We start from the raw sequence: 20,649 nt of genomic DNA on the forward strand, positions 1-20,649 counted from the left end.
AGACCATATACCCCCGACGCTCCTTTTCATCGCTTCCTAAAAAAAACAACATTGATCGTTAAAATAAAATGGAAATATATTTAACATAAACATTATTTTATATAGTGGTTGTACTTAATTATTTACCTTTCCACAAAACGTACAGGTGTATTTACTGTGCTGGGTAATCTCCATTTTCTTAACCATTTTCCTGAGCGAGGCTCCATATCGTGTACCATATTTACCAGTGATTCCAACCTTCTTTGTACGCTTAGCCTATTAATTATAATAAAATTTATCAAACGTAGTCGAAGAATTTTTAACAACTTAAACGTTGCTTGGGGAAAATTTGCTTCGATCATTGAAAATTATTAATAAATCTAATATTTTGGCGAATGTAAAATTCATAGAATTATTATTTGGAAAGAAACTGAAATTATTTAGCCGAAAACAGGCACTACGACGAGAAACGCACAATGATCGTCTACAACTGTACATTAATAATGAAAGATTACGTATTTTGCAAAATAGTAGAGTTACATGAGTTACAACAATAACATAACCCCAGCTGTCGACGGATTAGTTGTGAACCAGTTGAGTTAATTGATGCTCGATAAAGTGAAAATATCTCACTCGATCGATCTTATAATTAACAAACTACACCGACCAAAAGTTATCGCGAATATTTTTAACGGATGTGCCCGAAAATTAAGGATTATTTCATTACCATTTTAACGTCACTGGCGTACACTCGTAAGCAAAACCGGAAAGGAATTTAAGAGTTGGATTATTCACTTGAGGTTTGGTCACGGAGCGTCAGGCTGGTCAAGCAGGTTAGGCTTAACTCCAGGATCTCACTCTCCAGCTCTATCTATCAACGCTTTCCATAACCATTTTCAAATTCCTCCATTTATTTATTCATTTATTCATTAGGAATTCTCCCTAAAATTTCTTCAACTTAGGAATCCTCCCTAAAATCTTAATTATTATTAGGAAGTAGAGTTGTTAGTAATAATATCGCGTGTCGTTGTTAGGCAAAATTTAACGATATAATGCCGGGGATGATAGTCAAATTATTACCGAGCTCATGTGCAATTAATTTTAATTAATTAATTAATTAATTTGCCCATCAAATTTAATACGAATAATTTGTATGGAAGTGCTGTTTTAAAATTCCACTTCATAACGTTTTAAGAGTTTATTTCTTTTCGAGCTACGTCGTTCGGCATCGTTCGAATCACTTTTTCGCGCGTAACAAAGCAGTATAGAATATCGTAATTGTTGAATATTAAAAAAATCGCGAGCAAGAAAATTTCAATTTCACAAATATTCTTTCAGCCTCTCCTCCAACAGACATTAATGGGCATAATTCCATCAATTTATCCATTATTCTTTGCGATTGGCTTTATATCGCATTTTAAAGTAACTTTCGAATTGTAGATCGCAGCAGCGTCGCAAGACTCTGAGTTTTCCCCTTCATTCGTGAGTCTGTCAATACTGCGCTTTCGACGTTGGTTATAACGCGACGAACCGACCTCGGCGGCAGCCAAGTGGACTTTTTGGCGCGGCTTTGTCGCCGGCTACGCTCGATAATTTAATCGTTTTGGAGTTGTATCTGCTTTTTTGCCTCGAAACGCCAAGTCCTCGAAGGAGCAATAATGGGCGACAAAGATGGTGGTGAGTTATCGGAGCAGTGCATGAGCAATTTATTTCTGTGATCGTAAACATCTTTTGGTTAATCGGTTGCGAACGTAACAACACAAGCGTCGTCCGAGTCACCGCCGAGCGCGCCAACAACTGGCCATGGACGCTTATGTATTACTGTCTTACTTGCCCGATACTTTACTCGAAAAAGCGATGTCCGTTAGCGATTAATGCCCAATTATATCTTACTTTATGTCATAGTCGACTGTTAATTTTGAAACTTTTAATGGCTCTGCCAAGTGATGTATCTGATAAAGTCGCGTAATTATCGCATAACCTCTTCATTCGTAACATATTTCATAATCAATGGCGTTATTTGTAACCGGCTTGAAAAGTACAGCTCTAACGTTCTATTATCATTACAACTATTATTAAGACATTATTATTTCCTGTATCCGAATTGCTATTGCATGCCGTATTTTTTTCATCTTTTTTTCATTTTCTTTTTTTCCTTCTTTTACTTCTTTTATATTTAAGTACAAGTGTCGATGGTGTTATTGGGCCAGTCAATGAAACTTGACATCATAAAGCCCAATTTAGTTTATTAGAAAATTAAGGGAAGCTTAAACGTTATTTGTCAGGACACCGAGGCGATGCTTAATCAAAGACATATGTATTACATTAAGTTAAAGCGATTGAAAATGTTAATATTTTGTAGAAACTTTTGACGATGCAGTCGAAGAGCGGGTTATTAACGAAGAGTATAAAATTTGGAAGAAAAATACTCCGTTCCTGTATGATCTGGTTATGACTCATGCATTGGAATGGCCATCGTTAACTGCACAGTGGTTGCCCGATGTAACTCGACCGGAGGGAAAAGATTATACCGTTCACCGTCTTATTCTTGGAACTCACACTTCGGACGAACAAAATCACCTTCTAATAGCTAGCGTTCAGTTACCAAACGAAGATGCCCAGTTTGACGCTTCTCATTATGACAATGAGAAAGGTGAATTTGGAGGATTCGGATCGGTTAGTGGAAAGATTGAAATTGAAATTAAAATTAATCACGAAGGTGAAGTGAATAGAGCTAGATATATGCCTCAGAATCCTTGCGTTATCGCTACAAAAACACCTTCTAGCGATGTATTAGTTTTCGATTACACTAAGCATCCCAGCAAACCAGATCCCAATGGCGAATGCCATCCAGATTTAAGGTATAAGATTTTATATAATTTTATCACTTTATAAAATTTATAAAAGCAATTTATTAATAATCAATTTATAAAAAGGTTACGAGGACATCAGAAAGAAGGCTATGGTCTTTCATGGAACCCAAATCTCAATGGCTACTTGCTTAGCGCGTCCGACGATCATACAATTTGTCTTTGGGACATAAATGCTACACCCAAAGAAAACAGAGTAATCGACGCTAAAACAATTTTTACTGGCCACACAGCCGTAGTTGAAGATGTCGCGTGGCACTTGCTTCACGAGTCTTTGTTTGGTTCCGTTGCCGATGATCAAAAACTCATGATCTGGGATACTAGGTAAGCAGTTCTTATATTTTAGGAATGATTTAAAATCCAAAGTTCGCCGTAATAATTATATAACAATCATCATTTTTAGATGCAATAACACGAGTAAACCCAGTCACACCGTCGATGCCCATACAGCGGAAGTAAACTGCCTCAGCTTTAATCCGTATTCCGAATTCATTTTGGCGACCGGTAGTGCGGATAAAACCGTTGCTTTGTGGGACTTGAGAAATTTGAAATTAAAATTACATTCGTTTGAGTCGCACAAGGATGAGATTTTCCAAGTTCAATGGTCACCGCACAACGAAACTATTCTGGCTAGCAGTGGTACAGACAGACGCTTGCATGTCTGGGATCTTAGTAAAATTGGCGAAGAGCAGTCTAGCGAGGATGCCGAGGATGGCCCACCAGAACTATTAGTCAGTTTAAATTAATCTAAAATTATTATATGAAAAATATGAAAATTCGTTTATTTATTAACAATATGATTATAGTTCATTCACGGTGGTCACACGGCTAAGATAAGCGACTTCTCCTGGAATCCGAATGAACCTTGGGTAATCTGTTCTGTATCCGAAGATAATATTATGCAAGTATGGCAAATGGCTGAAAACATTTATAACGACGAAGAACCCGATACACCTGCTAGTGAGCTCGAAGCTGGTGCTTCGTAAACGACCATTAGCTTTATAATGTATTCAATTTTTAATTATCAAATATTAGTTATTGTGTTACATTCAGTAGAGATTTCAATATTCACTAATGAAGATCAAGCATGCAGGTACATTGATTTGATTATTTAATAAGCATGTAGTGTAAAAATTTTCTTATCATTGCTAAGACTGTTATGTAATAATATTTCGTACTGACAAGTACTACTATTATTATTATTATTATTATTATTATTATTATTATTATTATTATTATAATTATAATTATTATTATTATTCTGTACAATCAAGTGTCGATATTTTTTTAAAGCATATCAGTAAAAATTTTGAAAAATTAATAAATACTGACTACATTCTGATCATGTCGAATTTCTTTATAAAAGCAATTTAATAGATGGGTTTCCAATATGTAAAAACTTGTTTTCTTTTTTATGCTTTTATTTTATTAAAAAGACGCTTCCATTGGAATTAAGAATACACGCGTATGCACACAACCACGAATGTAAGCGCGCGCACCTGGATACACATGCCCGAGCATTCTTGCCCGCATGTGTTGCGTGTCGTGTCGCGTATTATGATGGAATTTAATTCAAACGGACGTGATGGAAAGTTCCTTGTAGATTTGGGCAAGCAATGAGCTATTGTCTTTGCGCTCGCTTTCAGGACTGCTTAGCGATATCATATCCTCAGAATCGATATTTGATAATCTGTGAATTGAATTTACATTTTATATCAGTAGTGCTTTATTTATTTTACTCGTAAAAAAAAAAAAAAAAAAAAAAAAAAAAAAAAAATTAGAAAAATAGAAGAAGAATAGAAAGAGAAACATACAAGAAATCCTGTTTTTCAAGTTCATTACACATAAAATTCATTACCAACGGTTCGTGTTTGAATATGATCTACATCGGCTAAGCATGCAAAATTGAATAAAGTTTATATAATTGGTCAGGCAATCATTCGTCAAGCAGCATTTAACGATATTGTGAAAGACATTTTACCGTTTGACAGGTGCTTTTTTTATACCATCGAGAATTGTCGATATCGGAATTGTTGTATCTGGACGGAAAATCTAAAAATTTTTTTTTTAAATATTACAATTAATATCAATGTACCTATACCGAAAACTTGTATTATGATTATAAAAAGACAAAGACTGACGTTAATAGAAGCATTTCTCATTTCACGAAGATCAATGTTGCGAAATAGATCATGAAGTATTAATTCTTCTATATTGGGATAATTCAATCCTTGTGTTTGTCGTTCAAATATAAAATCTAGGCATTCCAATACCTGTTTAAAATTTTACAGAACATTTATAAAATATTGTATCACTTTTCATATAAGAAGGGAAAATAATCATTTACTAATCACATGTGACTTATAATGTCGGTTGAAGTAATTTTCCATCATATGGCTTTTATAAGAACTATGTATATCTTATTAATTTTCGTTTTAAGTTATTGTTAGCGCCTAAAGTTGATACACGAAATAAAAATAATTATGACATTTTTCCGCATTTTCTACGCTTCGTTATTTATTTTGTATCTTAAAAAGAAAGCAATTTAAGTGAACATTAACTTGAATTCTTAAATAATACATGTAAAATGCAGCATCAAATTAAGAATTTGTCAAAAAAAAAAACGGTTTTAAATATTTGTTTATAGTGTTGATAATAACAATAAAATAAAATATTAATAATATTTAAATGTACCTGTGGATATTTATGAATGTCTGAAAGATTTACGGCAGTTGGTTCGAAAGTACATAACTCATAGCCAGCTGTCATTTCGAAAAGCATGTGACCTAAAAAAATAATGTTCTTAAATTTTTACCTCCAACGTACAAAAATTAAATAACATTAAAATATTATAAATGTATATAATGTTGTGTTTTATTGAATTTCTTATTGTCCATTATACATTTATATAAGTTGGACATAAATGAACGAGATGCTGACTTTTCTTTCTGATTAATAAATTTAAAATTAAAAAAATAAACCGTCTCTAAACACTCGGCACGCACAAATATTTTCTAGATCCTAGCTATTGCTTATTTTGAAATGATATTGTATTGTGTTATTTATTAAAATATTGAAATATCGATAAATCAATGTTACCAATACCATCAAACTAGCTATTTGTAAATGGGTATAATAATTTACTTTGTAAAAATCAATAAAAACAATATTTCCATATACATTTACAATGTGCTAAATAATTTTACGATTTGAAAGTGCATATAATAATTTAAAAATTAAACCAACAATTTTAATTTAATGTTGGTCAAATTTGATCCAACTATTAATAATGATTGTTACAGGATTAGAATGACTGAATCAGTTAATCCACTGGATTTAGCCATTGTGTTAAATGTATGAAATTAATTTTTTTCTTTTTATTCGACGAGGCTGTCTTGAAACGATTCTTTTAACCTAAAAAACAAAAACAAAAAAAGATTTCCGTATGAGAAATAAAAACATCGAAATTAATTATTTTAATTTGGCGAATAATCCATAGACTTCGTTTTATTTTGAGCGAGCAAAAGTCATGTCACGCGGATGACTCCAAGTCCGCGAAATTTGAAAAGTAGAAGGAATCGCACCGAAGGAAATGATGTCAATGGCCTCTGGCGTCAATTGGTTTCTGCTGTTGCGTAAACGCGACGCGATGACTGGGTAGATACGGCTGGTGAAACCCAGCAGAGTATTTTCAAGGGCGGCAAGTCGAGCGACACCGTTCTGCACAATCACGTTACCCGAGTGTAGGTGGGCGACGGTTGGGAAGTCCCGTTCCTTGAGGAAGACCAAAGCCTCCAGCACCTGGCGACCCATACGCTGAATTTGCGGGATTGGTAGGCCCTTACCTCGACTGCCATATTTTAGCGTCCAGTCCTCGTTCCAACAATTTCGCTCTATCTGCATTCAATCAATATATGTGTACGAGCGCGCGCGCGCGCGCGTATACCTCTCTCTCTCTCTCTCTCTCTGTGTCGTCAGTGACACCTTTATTTTTTGTTAGATTGTGCTTTGAGTAATTGATAGCTCACAAAGAAGGATACTCGACGATATTATAAAATTGCTAGTCTCTCCGACAAGTGTTTTAAAATTTAAAACTAATTAGTTATATGATAAATATTTATAAGTTAATTTTCTAGTACTTTTGCAACAATTAATTTCCTAAAAGTTAATCCATAATTTTCTATCGATAAGTTACATTAATTTTTCTATCAATTAAGATTATGAAGATAATTAGAAATATGTAAGTTTAATTTATGATTTTATAAAATTATAGAATTAAGAGAAGTGTAGTATTATAATAAATCCATTGCTGTGACGAAATGAAAAAATGAATTTCAAGCATCAGAACTCAAGTAAAATTACATTTTCAACGCTGTTTCATCTAATTTGTACATTTCATTTTTTTTCTTTCTTTAATTTTAAATAATAGCGATAAAATAATTATTATAATTATTTTTAATAATGATATATAATAATTTTTATGTTAATTAGTATAAGATATATTGTGTTGTATGTAGTAGTATTGTAGCCATTGAAATCATCTGAATTAATATAATAATCATTTTATACGATATTAGCCATAAAAGAATTTACAAGTCCATGTAATTTTCATAAGCTATAGAAATATTAACTGTATAAATATATTTCTTATTTGATATTGATTTGTAATTTCGAAAATATTTTCTCGATTATTGGAAGAAACTAAAGTTTATTGTCTATTTATGTAATGTTCAAATATTCCAATAAGTTATGTTTGATGTATCTCAATTTTCATGTTCTGTATGTAAACAAATATATAAAAATTTTCGATATTACATAAAAAAAAGTGTCCACAATATATTTCTATTAATTTGAATATTTTATTAATAATTACTCATATTCATAACAAAGATTATTAAAGTATTTCCATGAACTTCTGCAAAAATACGTAGGCACTTTTTTTTTTGTTTTTTTTTATCAAATCCAGTACAAATTGACATTTAAAATATATTTCATATAATTTTAATTCCATTATTTTAATAAGATTTCCTGATATTTCTTTTAATTACTGACTATTACAGTATAAGTAGGATAAAATTATTTTTATGAATTAACGAACTTGATTTTTCTATAATTAAATAATGAAATATTTCATAATGAATAAAATGATTCGAATAATGCTTTAGAATTTTATTGAATTTGATCATCTTTATATTATCACGTTTTCGTATTATTTCATTTAAGTAAGATGATTTTGGTGAAATTTTTTTCTCTCTCAGTATTTCATGCTTTGAGTATATGAATAGAATATGAATATTTGTCTTTCAATTTTCTTTTCCTTTCAACTATTTAAACACCTTTATTATACTTTGTAAGTATAAACTTTGTTACTATTCTTTATTTAGAGCCAAATTATTCTTCAATATTATCAGAATGTTCAAATAATTTTCATGTTCTACGCTCCGATTGTAAAATTACTCGAGCGTTATAATTCACTCAAAATGCGCATATCTTTTAGAAAAGTCTATCGAGGGCAAAAGTTTGTTGTCACCTACGCTCCATCGACCAAAGTAGTTGAAATAAAAAATAAAAAAAGCTGAACCGGCGCATCATTAATAAAGCCATCGACATCCCTGTAAGTATAATCCCTATCTATTGCCAATAACACCAGTCAAACTTACCCCGTAAATGATATCCTTCAAACTGCCCTGATTGATTGGCTGGACCAGGACAATGTGATTATTGTTCTCGTACTGGATAAAATCCAGCTCGAATATCGGGCATATGTATGGATGCTGGAGCGTCAAGAATAGCTTATTGAGAATGTCACGGGTAGAGGGATTGATGTTGAGGGCGCAGTTGCGGCTGAGGGGTGCGAGAGTAAGTAGTCTATCCGTTTTCAACAAAGTATCCCTCACGGCGAACCAGTGTTTATCTACGCGCGATCCTTTTGTTCAAGGCAATGAAATAAGAAATAAGATGAACAATAATGCATCGGGGTGTAAAGCACCTATGCATAATGCAAATGAGATGAATCTCCTCAACAGGTGGCCCAATCTGACGATTAAAAAGTCGCCCGAGCAAAAATTATAGTCGACTTTTATTATTCCTACGTCATTTTAAGTTTAATTTGCTTTTCGGATAATAATGATTAATGAATACTAAATGCCTCGTAGGATTAAATCTAATTGGATGGGCATGTAACGGCATATAGCAAATTTTAATTAATATTCATGTCGAATACAGTAAATTCCATTTTATGTGTATTTTCATTCTCAAAATCTTTATAATATTGAAATTTCTGTGAAATGTGTGAATTTTAATGATAAAAAATTAACGAAATCTTGAGAAACAAAATAATTACGTTTAATTTGCTTTTTTTCTATATTGTTTAAACAATTTGATGAACAGTCACTTTACCTTGAAATTGAATCGCACGATTGTGACTTTTGATGCTTGAGATTTTAATCAGTTACCTTAATAAATATCTTTATAAACAATCTCTATTTTCTTTTATTTTAATTCTACTGCTTAAACTATCGACATAATTTACCAACATCGATAATAATAATAATAATAATAATAATAAGAGATGTTTCTTACATTATCGAGATATAAGAAACTTAATGCAATGTAGTGTAAACTAAATGTCGGTAAATTTATCATCTTTATATGATTTCATATTAAAATCCTCGTTCCCTTCAAAGGCATATTTTAATGAAAATTTAATTATTAAGAATTTTATAATTTAGATATTACTTTCGGCTAATTTATAAACTTTATAAATATTTGAGTTTACGATTAGAGTAGGCGTAGTTACTTTAAACTTACTTTAGAAACGTGACTTCGTGTGTGTACGTATAAAATTTAGAATTCTAAAAAGCCGATAAATTGAATAATTTAATGTTCCAAATGTGCTTTGATTTTCCCATTCTAACGGTGGATATTTTTAACGTTAATATTTTGTAATTCATATCTATGTGAATGTATAATAATAATAAAAGTAATTCAAAGAATCGTCATTATTAGTCTGACGACCAATATTTATACTTAATAGTAATAAGATAATAGTTAATAGTGATTAATATATATAAACATAATTAATAGTGATAAGAATAACAAATAGCAATAAGATTTTGAACAATTCGGAATATCGATTAAATATCATCATGATGTTTTTACAAAAACTTACTCATCAAATGTTTCATAAGAATTGTACAACGTAAAGGCAAAGAAATTCCCATTGAGTCAGACGCGTTAATGATTCATAATAAACTTATAACCAAATTCGTTTAATATCTATATAAATATAATATCAAGTAGCTTATATTGCATTGTCATACAATTTATTAGCATTTAGAATTTTGAGGTGAACATTGAAGTGAAATATATGGGAAATAAAGCCTACTTCACTTTTTATATCGCGACTGAGCGAGCAATATGAGAGGTGAGAATTTAGCTCGATATTTTATCCTCAAATCCGTTCGTCGATAAGCGAACTAAAACTGCAGAAAAACCGCTCAACGGCCAATAGGTTCGCGGTGAAATTAACATTCGTCATAGGACAGTTAATAATGAGGGTCCTAAGCCACGTCACTCGCACAAATAAGCCGAGAAGCACTTATTGGCTCGTCTCTCGCTCAAGCGCGCCATTCTTTAAAACTTTCATTTTAATTGCAATCCCTGTGCCATATTTGCAAAAGGGCTTGGCGCGCATTGTATTTCAAATCGCGACAAAACCACACGTACACGTGGGCGTGCCCTACCGACATTGTTGAGATGCTTCAAGAGGCTGAATCGCGAGGTTTCTCGAGTGTAGATACGGCAAATCGATAGGGCACGATCTCTCGATCTCTTTTCCATTTCCAAGCTCTCGGTCGTGCTCTCGAGTCCGAACGTCGTGGCCCCGGCCATCGGTGACACCTCGGTACCGGCCCCTAGACGACGACGTTGCTGCTGCAGCTGCTGCTGCTCGAGGGCCATGTACTGCTGCCGTCCATTGCCTCTGTAATTTATTATTCCAAAATACATTTAATTGATTTTCGCCTGATACTCGCGAGCTTCGAGTGTACAAAGATCGCCGACGTGGCCCGTGTCTCGAACACTACAATATTACTTCATCAAATGGCTGAAGGCATTTTATTTGCTCATAATTAATCACAGCTTCCTTTAAAGCTTCAAAGTTTGCTAAATTTCAATTAAAACATTATCTTCCCAAACTCATATCACGGCTGAATAAACACCTATTCCCATCTATTTTCCTGTAGAGAGTGTCGCGAACGAATTATTTCTACGTAAAAATTATAAACCTTGCTCTTTTTTTTTTTTTTTTTTTTTTTTATTTTACTGTAGAGAGTGTCGCGAACGAATTATTTCTACGTAAAAATTATAAACCTTGCTCTTTTTTTTTTTTTTTTTTTTTTTTAATTCTACGATATCGCATTAAGAGCAAATGTATTTACGACATTTAGATAGGCTTTTAACTCTACTTTTTAATAGAATACGGGATGAAGGATAATGGAAGGAAACTAAGAATTTCGTAGATTTAATTTAAAGTATTTTATATATAAATACCAATGCTATTTAAAAGAATTAGTCGGTACATCGATATATGTGTAGCGCAAAAAGTCTTATGTACTAAACTGTACTGGTCGTAAATTAATTTTGTACACGAAAAGTTGCAATAATTTGCTTATAACATCTTAGAAATGCTGGATATTTAAGCCAATGAAATTCTTGAACATAAAGATATGAAAGAGTATTGTATTATTGTATAATTAAGTAAAACTTTTAAGCCTCAAGTATCGTTTGTTATTTGTCGTATCTTATTATTAATATACGTTATAAACGGATATTTAATAGGAAATATTTAACTTTTAATTCAAATACTTAGAATTACATTTTTAATTTTGTACAGAATAGTTTTTTAACTTTGTATAGTCAAGTATGAATGTTTCAACATCAATGTCGATAATGACACAAATAATTAATGCCAAATAATTAATTTGCCATAGACATTTATATTTATTATGAGGATTACAAGATTAGTTTTGAATACAAACAACAACATTTGACATTTTTAAATATACTTTGTAGAATTCATATGGAAAATTGATAATATTTTATATTCACTATCTATAATAATATTATAATATAATATGAATTTTTAATTTTTGTTCATAAATAAATATAATGCTAAAATAATTCTTTAATTTTATAAAAATTAATGAAGCTAACCTATAATGAATTATGAGCACTATAAATATATATTTTATATATGTATGATTAAGGGTACATTTTAAAAGATGTATGATATTTAAATAAATTTTTATTGAAAGATTTTTTTTTTTATTCATTAAAGTATTTCATACGTGAATTTTGATTTGAAAGATTTGAAAGAAAAATAAAATTGTTAATGTAGAAAAATTAATGAGCTAAATTTTTACGATAACTTTTGCATCAACAACTATTGCACCGGTGAATTTTTGCAACGGAGAAGGGACAATTACCAAGAAAATAAATTCAACATTTTTTACAAACTTTTCATATAAATATGTACTCTATTACTAAGTAATTTTTTCAACATTATTTATGAAATAAAGATTTAATGTTCTTTCAATGTTGACTTTGGTCGATATTTGTTAAAGTCAAATTTAGTACACGAAATAATAAGTTAATCTAATACAATACTAGAGAATTATAAATATTTGTAATTGAAAGATATTGAATATATTGGCTTAATAATATTATTCTTCAGAAAATACTTTAAATAAATAAAAAATATAGGGATATGTTTATGTTAAAACAATAAATTTTTTTATGAAATTTGAAGAACTCATCGTGTGGATCGATTAATTTTTGTTGTTGTAAATCTTATCACCTCTCAACATATCTAAATTCGATATACTCGTGAAATATGTGAATAAATATATAAATAAATGTGATATTGATTGTAAATTACTCGTCACTTTTTATCTTAATCAAGCAATAAGGAGGAAATTATTGTATATTATAATTTTTCAATAGAAAAACAACTTTACGAGAGAAATATTCCGAATAGTATTCTTTATATATTTCAATGGTTTCTTTTTGTCCCGTTAGCCCTCCCTCCCTTCTTTCTTCCATTCTAATGATTATTTCCGGGGCTTCAACAAATAGAAATTATATAAGAGTACCAAGAATTAGCCAGGGGCAGGCTTTCGACATTAATATGACTATTGTCACTTATAACGCGGCAGTTGATATTTGCATTTTTAGTCCTACAACCGCGCAGGCTTCATCCAATAACGAATGCTCATATAGTTGTCACTAAAATATTATTATTACGAGGATAAGGAAAATTACGCAAAGATTCTCTCACTCGGTTATGAATGCAATGAAAATATTGTAATTGGATTAGCGGCAAATACGTTGAAAAGATTGGCATGAAAGGTATGTGCTTAGCTGCGTAATTCATTCATATGGAAAGTTGAAACGAGCGCAATGGAATGCTAACTATTTTTGACTTTTCAAATACTTAATTTGTATATTAAAAATTATTATCGTTTATAATTTAAATGCAAATGTCGGAATATATATTAATTATTTGTCGCCTGTAGGATATTTCATCTTCAAATAATAAACCGAATGCTTTTTATTAAATATACGTCGATATTGACCTTTTTTTTTTTCATGAAAGTGCACGAAAATTGAAAATATTTTCTATTACTAAGAATTATAAGAATGGAAATAAAACTTTTGTTTATCATCTACATGGAGTATCATTCTGAATATCATATGGTAAGAAGGTTAACTATGATAGCATTAAATTAGCAATTGTACACTAATGGAAGTTCGTAATTGAAATTTTCATACTTCAGATCAATTTATTTTTTGGTTGTTTTGTTTTCTTTTTCTTTTTTCTTACCTTAAGCTATTTAATTTAATTAAATTTTAATTAACTTAAATTGTTTAATGGAATTGAATCGAAGGCACTTCTTCGAACATTATATCTCTCCGTAAAACTCACTTGTCATATATAAAATGTATTATCGATTCAATCAATGGATAATTAATATATTACGCTAGATCTGCTTTAAGCATTAGTTTACCTTTGATCAGATTCAGTCGATTGATCATTGATACATTTAGAAATTATTGTTTGTTATCTAAATCAAACATCTCATTGCATTCGTTTACACGTTTTATAAACGCTAATCAACAAAATCGTTCACATGCAATAGTCATTAATCTTCCATTAGCGATTATAAAAAGCTGCTGTTGATTTTATTCGCAATTAAAGCCACGAGGTCCTTGATCCCATAATATCACGCTCAAATATAGGTTGGAGCGATAAAGAATTTTTTTTTTTAATGTAACTCACATTCCTACATCATTAACATTCAATGTAATACACATTCGCGCCTGTTGCATTGTACAAACAAGTATTGTCGACTCTTATTACCACATGAAAATTTTAACACGATTAACCATTGCTCGAAAGCATCGGAAGGTAGTCAACGTTTTCCTTTTGTAAAGATCAAGGTCATTTCCCGCATCGAAACTGGATAATCGAGCATTGTAAAGAGTAAAAGTTCCCTGTTATTTCAAAATTAAAACAAGATAAGTGCGTAATCGCGATTAAAGATACCATAAGGCGTAGTGCTTCTTTCAATTTTCGCCTCACATGTATGAACATGTAATCTAGAAAAATAAAGGCGGCGATGTTAGGTGGGAAGCGAGAGAACGTTCGGTAAGACGCGCATGGGTAGAGAGGGCCGTTCATGCGCCATTTTTCCTCTTCATTCGTTCGTTGTAGGGTGAGCGCGTACAGACGTACCCACTTTCACCAATACACTTTCCCACTTTCTCTCCCACTTTTACGAATCATCCGCGAGCACCGGCGCGATTTATTTACTTCTGTTTTGCTCGACTTTGAATAAAGCGCGTCCCGGTAATTTTATCGAGCTCGGCTCGCTCGAACGCCCCCTCGCCCTTTGACCGCGCCTGACCTGCATTTCGATAGCTGCCTAGGATCATCCCCGTGAATCCAGAAAGGTCGAATGCCAAGTCAATGCGAACGCGCTCCCAGATTTTGAGAATTCAATGGGCTTTAAGAAGCACAGACTTTTTTGTTTTTACGGGGTGTGACGATTTTGATCTCGCAAAAGGAACTGCAAGGACTTATCCCTAGGGACTCTGAGTGAATATTTGAGATGCCAAGACCGATGAATCGAGCGGGTTCAAATCAAGCCATTTACAATAGCGTCCTCAAAAAATTGAAAGAGAAGAACGTTGATAATGTGCATTACGAGATGTCTATCCTCCTCCCTTTTCCCTGCATTTATTCGATTAGACTTGTTTTATAAATCATAATTCCATTCGTTCTCAATATAATTGCTATTTACAGGTGTCTCAATATTAGTATATAAAAACTGCTAATAATTGCGATTCGTCATTGAATGAAAATGAAAGAAAACACGATAAGAAAGTTTGAAGAAGCACAAAGATTTTTTTCGAGTAATGTTACTTTAGAATCAAGACATTCTTATAACTTCTTTTGCAAAGTTGACTTTAACAATGCACCTTGACTCAAACAATGTAAAAGATCTGGTGCATAATAGACTCTCAAAATGTTATTTGTAAAAAGCTTTTCTTTCTTTTTTGCTTTAGTTTTAAATATAAAAGGGAATTTTGTGAGGGAATTTCTATACAAAAAAAAAAAAAAAAAAAAAAAAAAAATCGATCCACATATCAACTATTCTTTCTCTACATTCTCATTGTAGAAGAAATTTGAGATATAAATATATATTGTCTGTCTGAAATAAATATATAATATTTTTAGACAATGTCTTCATTCAATGTACGAGGGTGCAAATACATTTAGATGCATACATATTCCAAGCTGCTTTCACGTCTATTTCTACGTCGTGTCTTATTATATTTTGCTCGTTTGACGTTATATTAGAGGTAATTTTTTTACGCCCACATGTATATTTTTATTTTGTGATTATTTTTTTATTTCTATATTTCACGGCGGCATTTTTCAAACTCACTGACAATTACATACGAATATAAATTGTTAATTTATTTCATCGTTATTGTCGTTTTATTGTTATAATATAATATAAACAAGGGTAACGATCACTACTTCGCTACTGTATGTTGTTTTCAATAAAAAAAATATGAATTAATTCATATTACAAATAAAAATATAAAAATTCGCTTAATTGACCTACGCTTTTCAATTGAAATAATAAATCACTTACACAACATCTCTATACAAAATGTATAACGTTGCCTTAACATTTTTAACAGAAAATATTTTTATAAAATTTCATAATGTTATAATTGTTAATAAAATACGTTATATTTATCGCGGTATTCAAATATTCTTCGAAATGTTTTCGGATTTTGTGATTTAATAGTTTCTCACATTCCTAAAACTTTTATATAGTTAGATTTTGTAATTGATTAGGTGAATATTAAATTCATATTTAAATTAGGCTATAAATAACAAAGTTGTATAAAAAAAAAAAAAAAAAAAAAAAAAAAAAAAAAGATATCAAGAATTCTATTTATTCAAACTGTCAGAAACTTATAATATGAATTATTCATGTTTTAGAACAAGAGATTTTGAGTTTTTAAGTAAGAAAATTTATGGTATATTAATTCGGAAGAATAATGCAAACAAAAATTTAATTAAATAAAAAAAGTTGCAAGAGACAATCGTTAGTATAATAAAAAATTAACAATGAAATTTTTATTATCTATTGATAAATCGAATTGAAAAAATTCAAATTAATAATCCATAGAATTGCATTAAGGCATTGTTACGAGAATTAGATGTAATTGACTAGTAATGCCTCGGTAAATTTTGAATTATTTTAGTAAATAAAACTAAAAATTATCCCTAAGAAAATTCGTCAAAATTTCAGCGCTAGTTTTTGACTAATTTCATCATTATAATTTCCTATATCAATTATGATAATTACAGTTCAAAAAACATTTGTGAATACACTTTTGGTATTCATACATAAAATTCAATATATGTTTTACATCAACACGAGTACAAAAAACCTTTTATTAAAATTAAAACTATAAATATTCTTTAAATTGAGACATGCAGGTAGCCTGTAAACAATTTTTGAAGTTAATTTAATAGTGTAAAAAATATATGATAAATAAATTTATAATATTTTTAATTTACAATTATTATATAATTTAACAATTAACTTGATTTTACGTATCTATAAATAAATCAAGTTTTCATTTCGAGTTTTAATTAAAAAATTAAGTATTTAAAATTCTATAAGAATTACTCTACGTGATAGAATAACTATTCTTATAATAATTTGAGGAAAATATTTAAGTAAAGATTGTAATTGTTACAAAAATGTCACTACAATATTCATTCATGAATTACTAAGAGTGTAACATTGTATTTATTGATTAAATATTATATTAATTTTCATAATAATGACGTGATTTACATGATCGATCAACTTCATGCAATGTGCGCGGTTACGAAGAAAATTCATGTAAGTAATTTGTTGAACGATTAAATATTTAATGCATTAAATGCTACGGTAATTGACGTAAAGAATATAAATAAAGTTTTATGTAATAATCGATGGAATGTTAAATGGAAATTTAACAAGTTAATATAGATATATATTATTGTAATTTTTCTGAAAACTTTATTTTTATTCCCGTAATGTTTTATTGCAAAAAAAAGGAAAAACTTTTATCATTTTACTTTTTCTAAACTTTTAAAGATCTCATGTAACATATTTTACATTGCAAAAATATTTTTTTTATCATAAAATACCAATTATGTTTTGTATAGAGTAAAAAATATAAAATGTTTTAATATAACAGAAATTTGTTAATAACTGTTAATAATATTGAAGAAAAAAATCTTACTATCATCATGCTAACATTTTTTTTAACTCGGCAAATGTATTTTCGATCACTTAAATAATCATGTTTTATATTTTTTAACTATTAATTATTTCTTAGAATTTATTAATCGATATACCGTTTTCTGCATGTACGTTTTTACCAAATTCTTAGTTAATATTTTTCTTTTATATATATAATTCTCGTAAAATTTTGAGTCATAATGTTTAGAAATTTTTTTTTCACTGTAAAGTAAATTTTACGTTTGAAAATATTTGTTAAGAAAACGTACAAATGTAGATTAATGAACCTACATTACACTTTCATGCAATAAGTTAAAAAAAATTTATAAGCATTACATTAATAAAATGCTGTTTTCGATAATATCTGCACGCAATTACAGACAATAGAAATTTAATAGACGAATACTTTTTCCTTTGATAACAAATGCAATGCAAGTAAGTCAAATTATGATATATATGTATATATCAATCTATCTTTAAATAAAATTTTTGTAATAATTATTGTAAAATATCGAATGAACGTGTTTTTTCAGTTTTAAAAATAATGTTACGATTTATTTGATTTATGCGAGCCCTTATTTAATTTACGAAAATTAATCAATGAATTTATTATTTAAAGTATTTCTTATCAAATACAAGTTGTTTGCTTAAAATAAAAGTAGCTTTACGATTGCATAACCAAGTGTCTTTATAACAAGTTACTAGACAATAATTGACACGTTAATCGTATTAAATTAAGTTTACTTCATTCGCCGTGAATGTAAGTTAAGCAGAGATTAATTACATTCGTACGCGAATGCTTGAAATTAAAGCCAAGTGATTTCAGCTTGAATAGCGTACATTACACATTAAAAAAAAAAAAAAAAAAAAAAAAAAAAAAAAAAAAAAAAAATTAAAATCTAAGAAATTTTAGATCTGGCACTTGTCAAAATCCTATCCTTTAATGCTCAAGGAACGACAGAGGGATATTTTTATCGAACCTAGAGTCATAGACTAGCAAGGTCATCACCTTAACACGGGAAGTCGCGACAGGAGTTTAATCGCGATAAGGCCTCGGGCCCAAGCACTGGACTCTAAATACCTTGGTCCGTCGTTCTGATCCTTGCAGCCTTTAACCGCGTGCACCCGGCTGAAGAGCATCTTCGCCAAACTGTCAATCTTGCTTGTCAGCTGATAATAGCCCTTGGCAGCGTCCTCCTCCTCGTCCTCCTCGACGCTCGCGCTCTTCTCCTTCCGTAGCAGGACGCTCCTGACCGTGGCGAAGGCGTCGTTGTTGCACTCGATCTCGATGGCGCTCTGGGTCCTGCGGCCCGGTGGTCCTCGACGCTTGCGTCGATTAGCGGCTCCTGGCCGATGCTGACAGAAGCGGTCATGCCCGGTGAGCTCGGCCTCGCGCTGAAGCTCATTCTCCTCCCGACGGGCATTGAAGTTCTGGTAGAAGGTGAACATCGCGAGAGCTGGACCGCGCTCGCCCTCCTTGGCTAGTCTTCACTACTGAACCCGGACGCACGATCGACGTCTTCGTCTGTGGTGCATCGCGCCCCGGCGCCAGACGAACTCCGACGGCTTCGCCGAGAATTAGTCGGTGTCCCGACGCCTCGTTGCCGCTCCTCGAGGCTATTCGCGGACGGCGACGGCTCCCCTGTAAAGCTGGCCGTGACGTTTCTTCTCGGCGAAGACGGGGCTGGAAAAAGCGATTGCACGATTATGTGATCCCCGGGTGAGCTTTGGGAGGGACCAGGGGGAGACCTGGCCAGTTGCTTGAATTGAACGATATTTTCCAGGGGTTACGATGGATTGTTTATAATCCGTGAGTCGATTGATGATTGATGAAAAGAAGATGGTTGGGGTCGAGCGGCTCAATGGCACGTTCTGAAGCTCAAAGCCCTGCACTTTAACGAGGATAATCGTGGTGGGAGATGAGACATGGATCTATTATTACAGCATATTGACAACAAATCTGTATTATGGATAGACGTTTACGGGGGGACAAATATCGCTTCGTTGTGTATTCGATTGCCTCCGTTAATATTTCTATCAAAGTGTTTTGAAGAAAGTTCGATCGATGTATCTGAATATTATGTATGCATTTAATGTAACGAGCAAGTAATTTACTTATTTTGATTCGCGTGGCTGCTCGATTTATGGGTGAATTTTAAGTTGTGTCAATAATGATCGGCAAGACCGGAAGAAACATTTTATAAAATTTGAATCGATAGCTGAGCTAGAACTATACCAATTTACAATTTCATAGAAATAAATCAATGCATCTTGCAATCAATTTTGCAGCAAGCAACATCAAAGGCATAATGTAAAAAATCATAATACGTAGCTCTTGCATACGATTTATATTTTTTATTCTTTTTTTTTGTTTTATATAAGACTCTTAACATTTATTGCCTTTTTCGTTCTAATTTCTTTTTCGAGATATTTAAGGCAAATAAGCTCATATTTGAATGTGCCTCGCAAAACGTATAAGATTAAAAATTAGTTTTTTCTACTCTTCTTATCTAATTGTACTCTTCTCATTTAACGACCATTTCCTCTTTTTTTTTTTTTTTTTGATAAATAAAAAGCTTTCCATGGGGATATACATATTAATTCTGAAAATTATACATTTACTATAAATTTAGAGAGTACGGCGTGTGTTCAAAGGGTACAATAGAAATCAATAAATGTTATGTATTTTGTAAGGTTGTTTTTTATGTGCCTTAAATAGCCGATTTTTTGGAAATACTTGTAAATGCAAAGAAAAACTTTTATTTTCACTTTAAATTAGTATTTTGTTGTATGTCTCGTCGAATGTATAAAGCATTATTTTATAATAATTTTTTACAAATAACATAGGCATTATGTCTAATCAATCATAGTTCAAAAGAGTTTATATTCCAAAATGTTTTCTCAATCAATTGTTAGCT

At 31.2% G+C, this 20,649-nt stretch overlaps 3 protein-coding genes across 5 annotated transcripts in view; 1 reads left to right on the forward strand and 2 right to left on the reverse strand.

Annotated features, from left to right (window-relative positions):
* RpL37A (ribosomal protein L37A) overlaps positions 1 to 825 on the reverse strand; it is a 975-nt gene extending 150 nt beyond the window's left edge. Inside the window, exons 1-3 of the mRNA XM_011507578.1 lie at positions 707 to 825; positions 127 to 255; positions 1 to 36 (exon numbers count right to left, since the gene is read on the reverse strand). The exon at positions 1 to 36 is cut by the window's left edge and continues 150 nt beyond it. Coding sequence (XP_011505880.1) covers positions 1 to 36; positions 127 to 255; positions 707 to 709 — 168 coding nt within the window. The 5' untranslated portion in view covers positions 710 to 825. The remainder of the gene's footprint in view (positions 37 to 126; positions 256 to 706) is intronic.
* A 654-nt stretch (positions 826 to 1,479) lies between these two features.
* Caf1-55 (chromatin assembly factor 1 p55 subunit) lies at positions 1,480 to 4,013 on the forward strand. 3 transcript variants are annotated; one of them, XM_011507580.1, is made up of 5 exons: positions 1,480 to 1,656; positions 2,342 to 2,840; positions 2,916 to 3,173; positions 3,253 to 3,580; positions 3,656 to 4,013. In XM_011507580.1, the coding sequence occupies exons 1-5, from the start codon at positions 1,638 to 1,640 to the stop codon at positions 3,833 to 3,835; spliced, it is 1,284 nt and encodes a 427-aa protein (XP_011505882.1). In that variant the 5' UTR covers positions 1,480 to 1,637; the 3' UTR covers positions 3,836 to 4,013. The 3 variants fall into 3 exon arrangements, with proteins under 3 accessions (XP_011505882.1, XP_011505883.1, XP_011505881.1); XM_011507581.1 differs by lacking the exon at positions 1,480 to 1,656 and adding an exon at positions 1,827 to 1,944; XM_011507579.1 differs by lacking the exon at positions 1,480 to 1,656 and adding an exon at positions 1,938 to 2,017.
* A 144-nt stretch (positions 4,014 to 4,157) lies between these two features.
* Slob (Slowpoke binding protein) lies at positions 4,158 to 19,410 on the reverse strand. Its single transcript, XM_011507582.1, is given in 8 exon segments — positions 4,158 to 4,539; positions 4,831 to 4,901; positions 4,991 to 5,122; positions 5,544 to 5,635; positions 6,434 to 6,746; positions 8,510 to 8,817; positions 10,595 to 10,833; positions 18,813 to 19,410. Coding segments are annotated over 8 exon segments (1,641 nt in total). The 5' UTR covers positions 19,181 to 19,410; the 3' UTR covers positions 4,158 to 4,421.
* Positions 19,411 to 20,649: the final 1,239 nt, after the last annotated feature.

This window comes from Ceratosolen solmsi, unplaced genomic scaffold (assembly GCF_000503995.2).
Source record: "Ceratosolen solmsi marchali unplaced genomic scaffold, CerSol_1.0 scaffold1, whole genome shotgun sequence".
NCBI classification, from domain to species: domain Eukaryota; kingdom Metazoa; phylum Arthropoda; class Insecta; order Hymenoptera; family Agaonidae; genus Ceratosolen; species Ceratosolen solmsi.

Bases quoted from the DNA above. Each gene is read 5' to 3' on its own strand.
- Caf1-55 (XM_011507579.1), top strand. From the start codon at position 1,990: ATGGCGTTATTTGTAACCGGCTTGAAAA. The intron at 2,841-2,915 runs GTATAAGATTTT...ATTTATAAAAAG, and splicing joins GAATGCCATCCAGATTTAAG to GTTACGAGGACATCAGAAAG. The intron at 3,581-3,655 runs GTCAGTTTAAAT...ATATGATTATAG, and splicing joins ATGGCCCACCAGAACTATTA to TTCATTCACGGTGGTCACAC.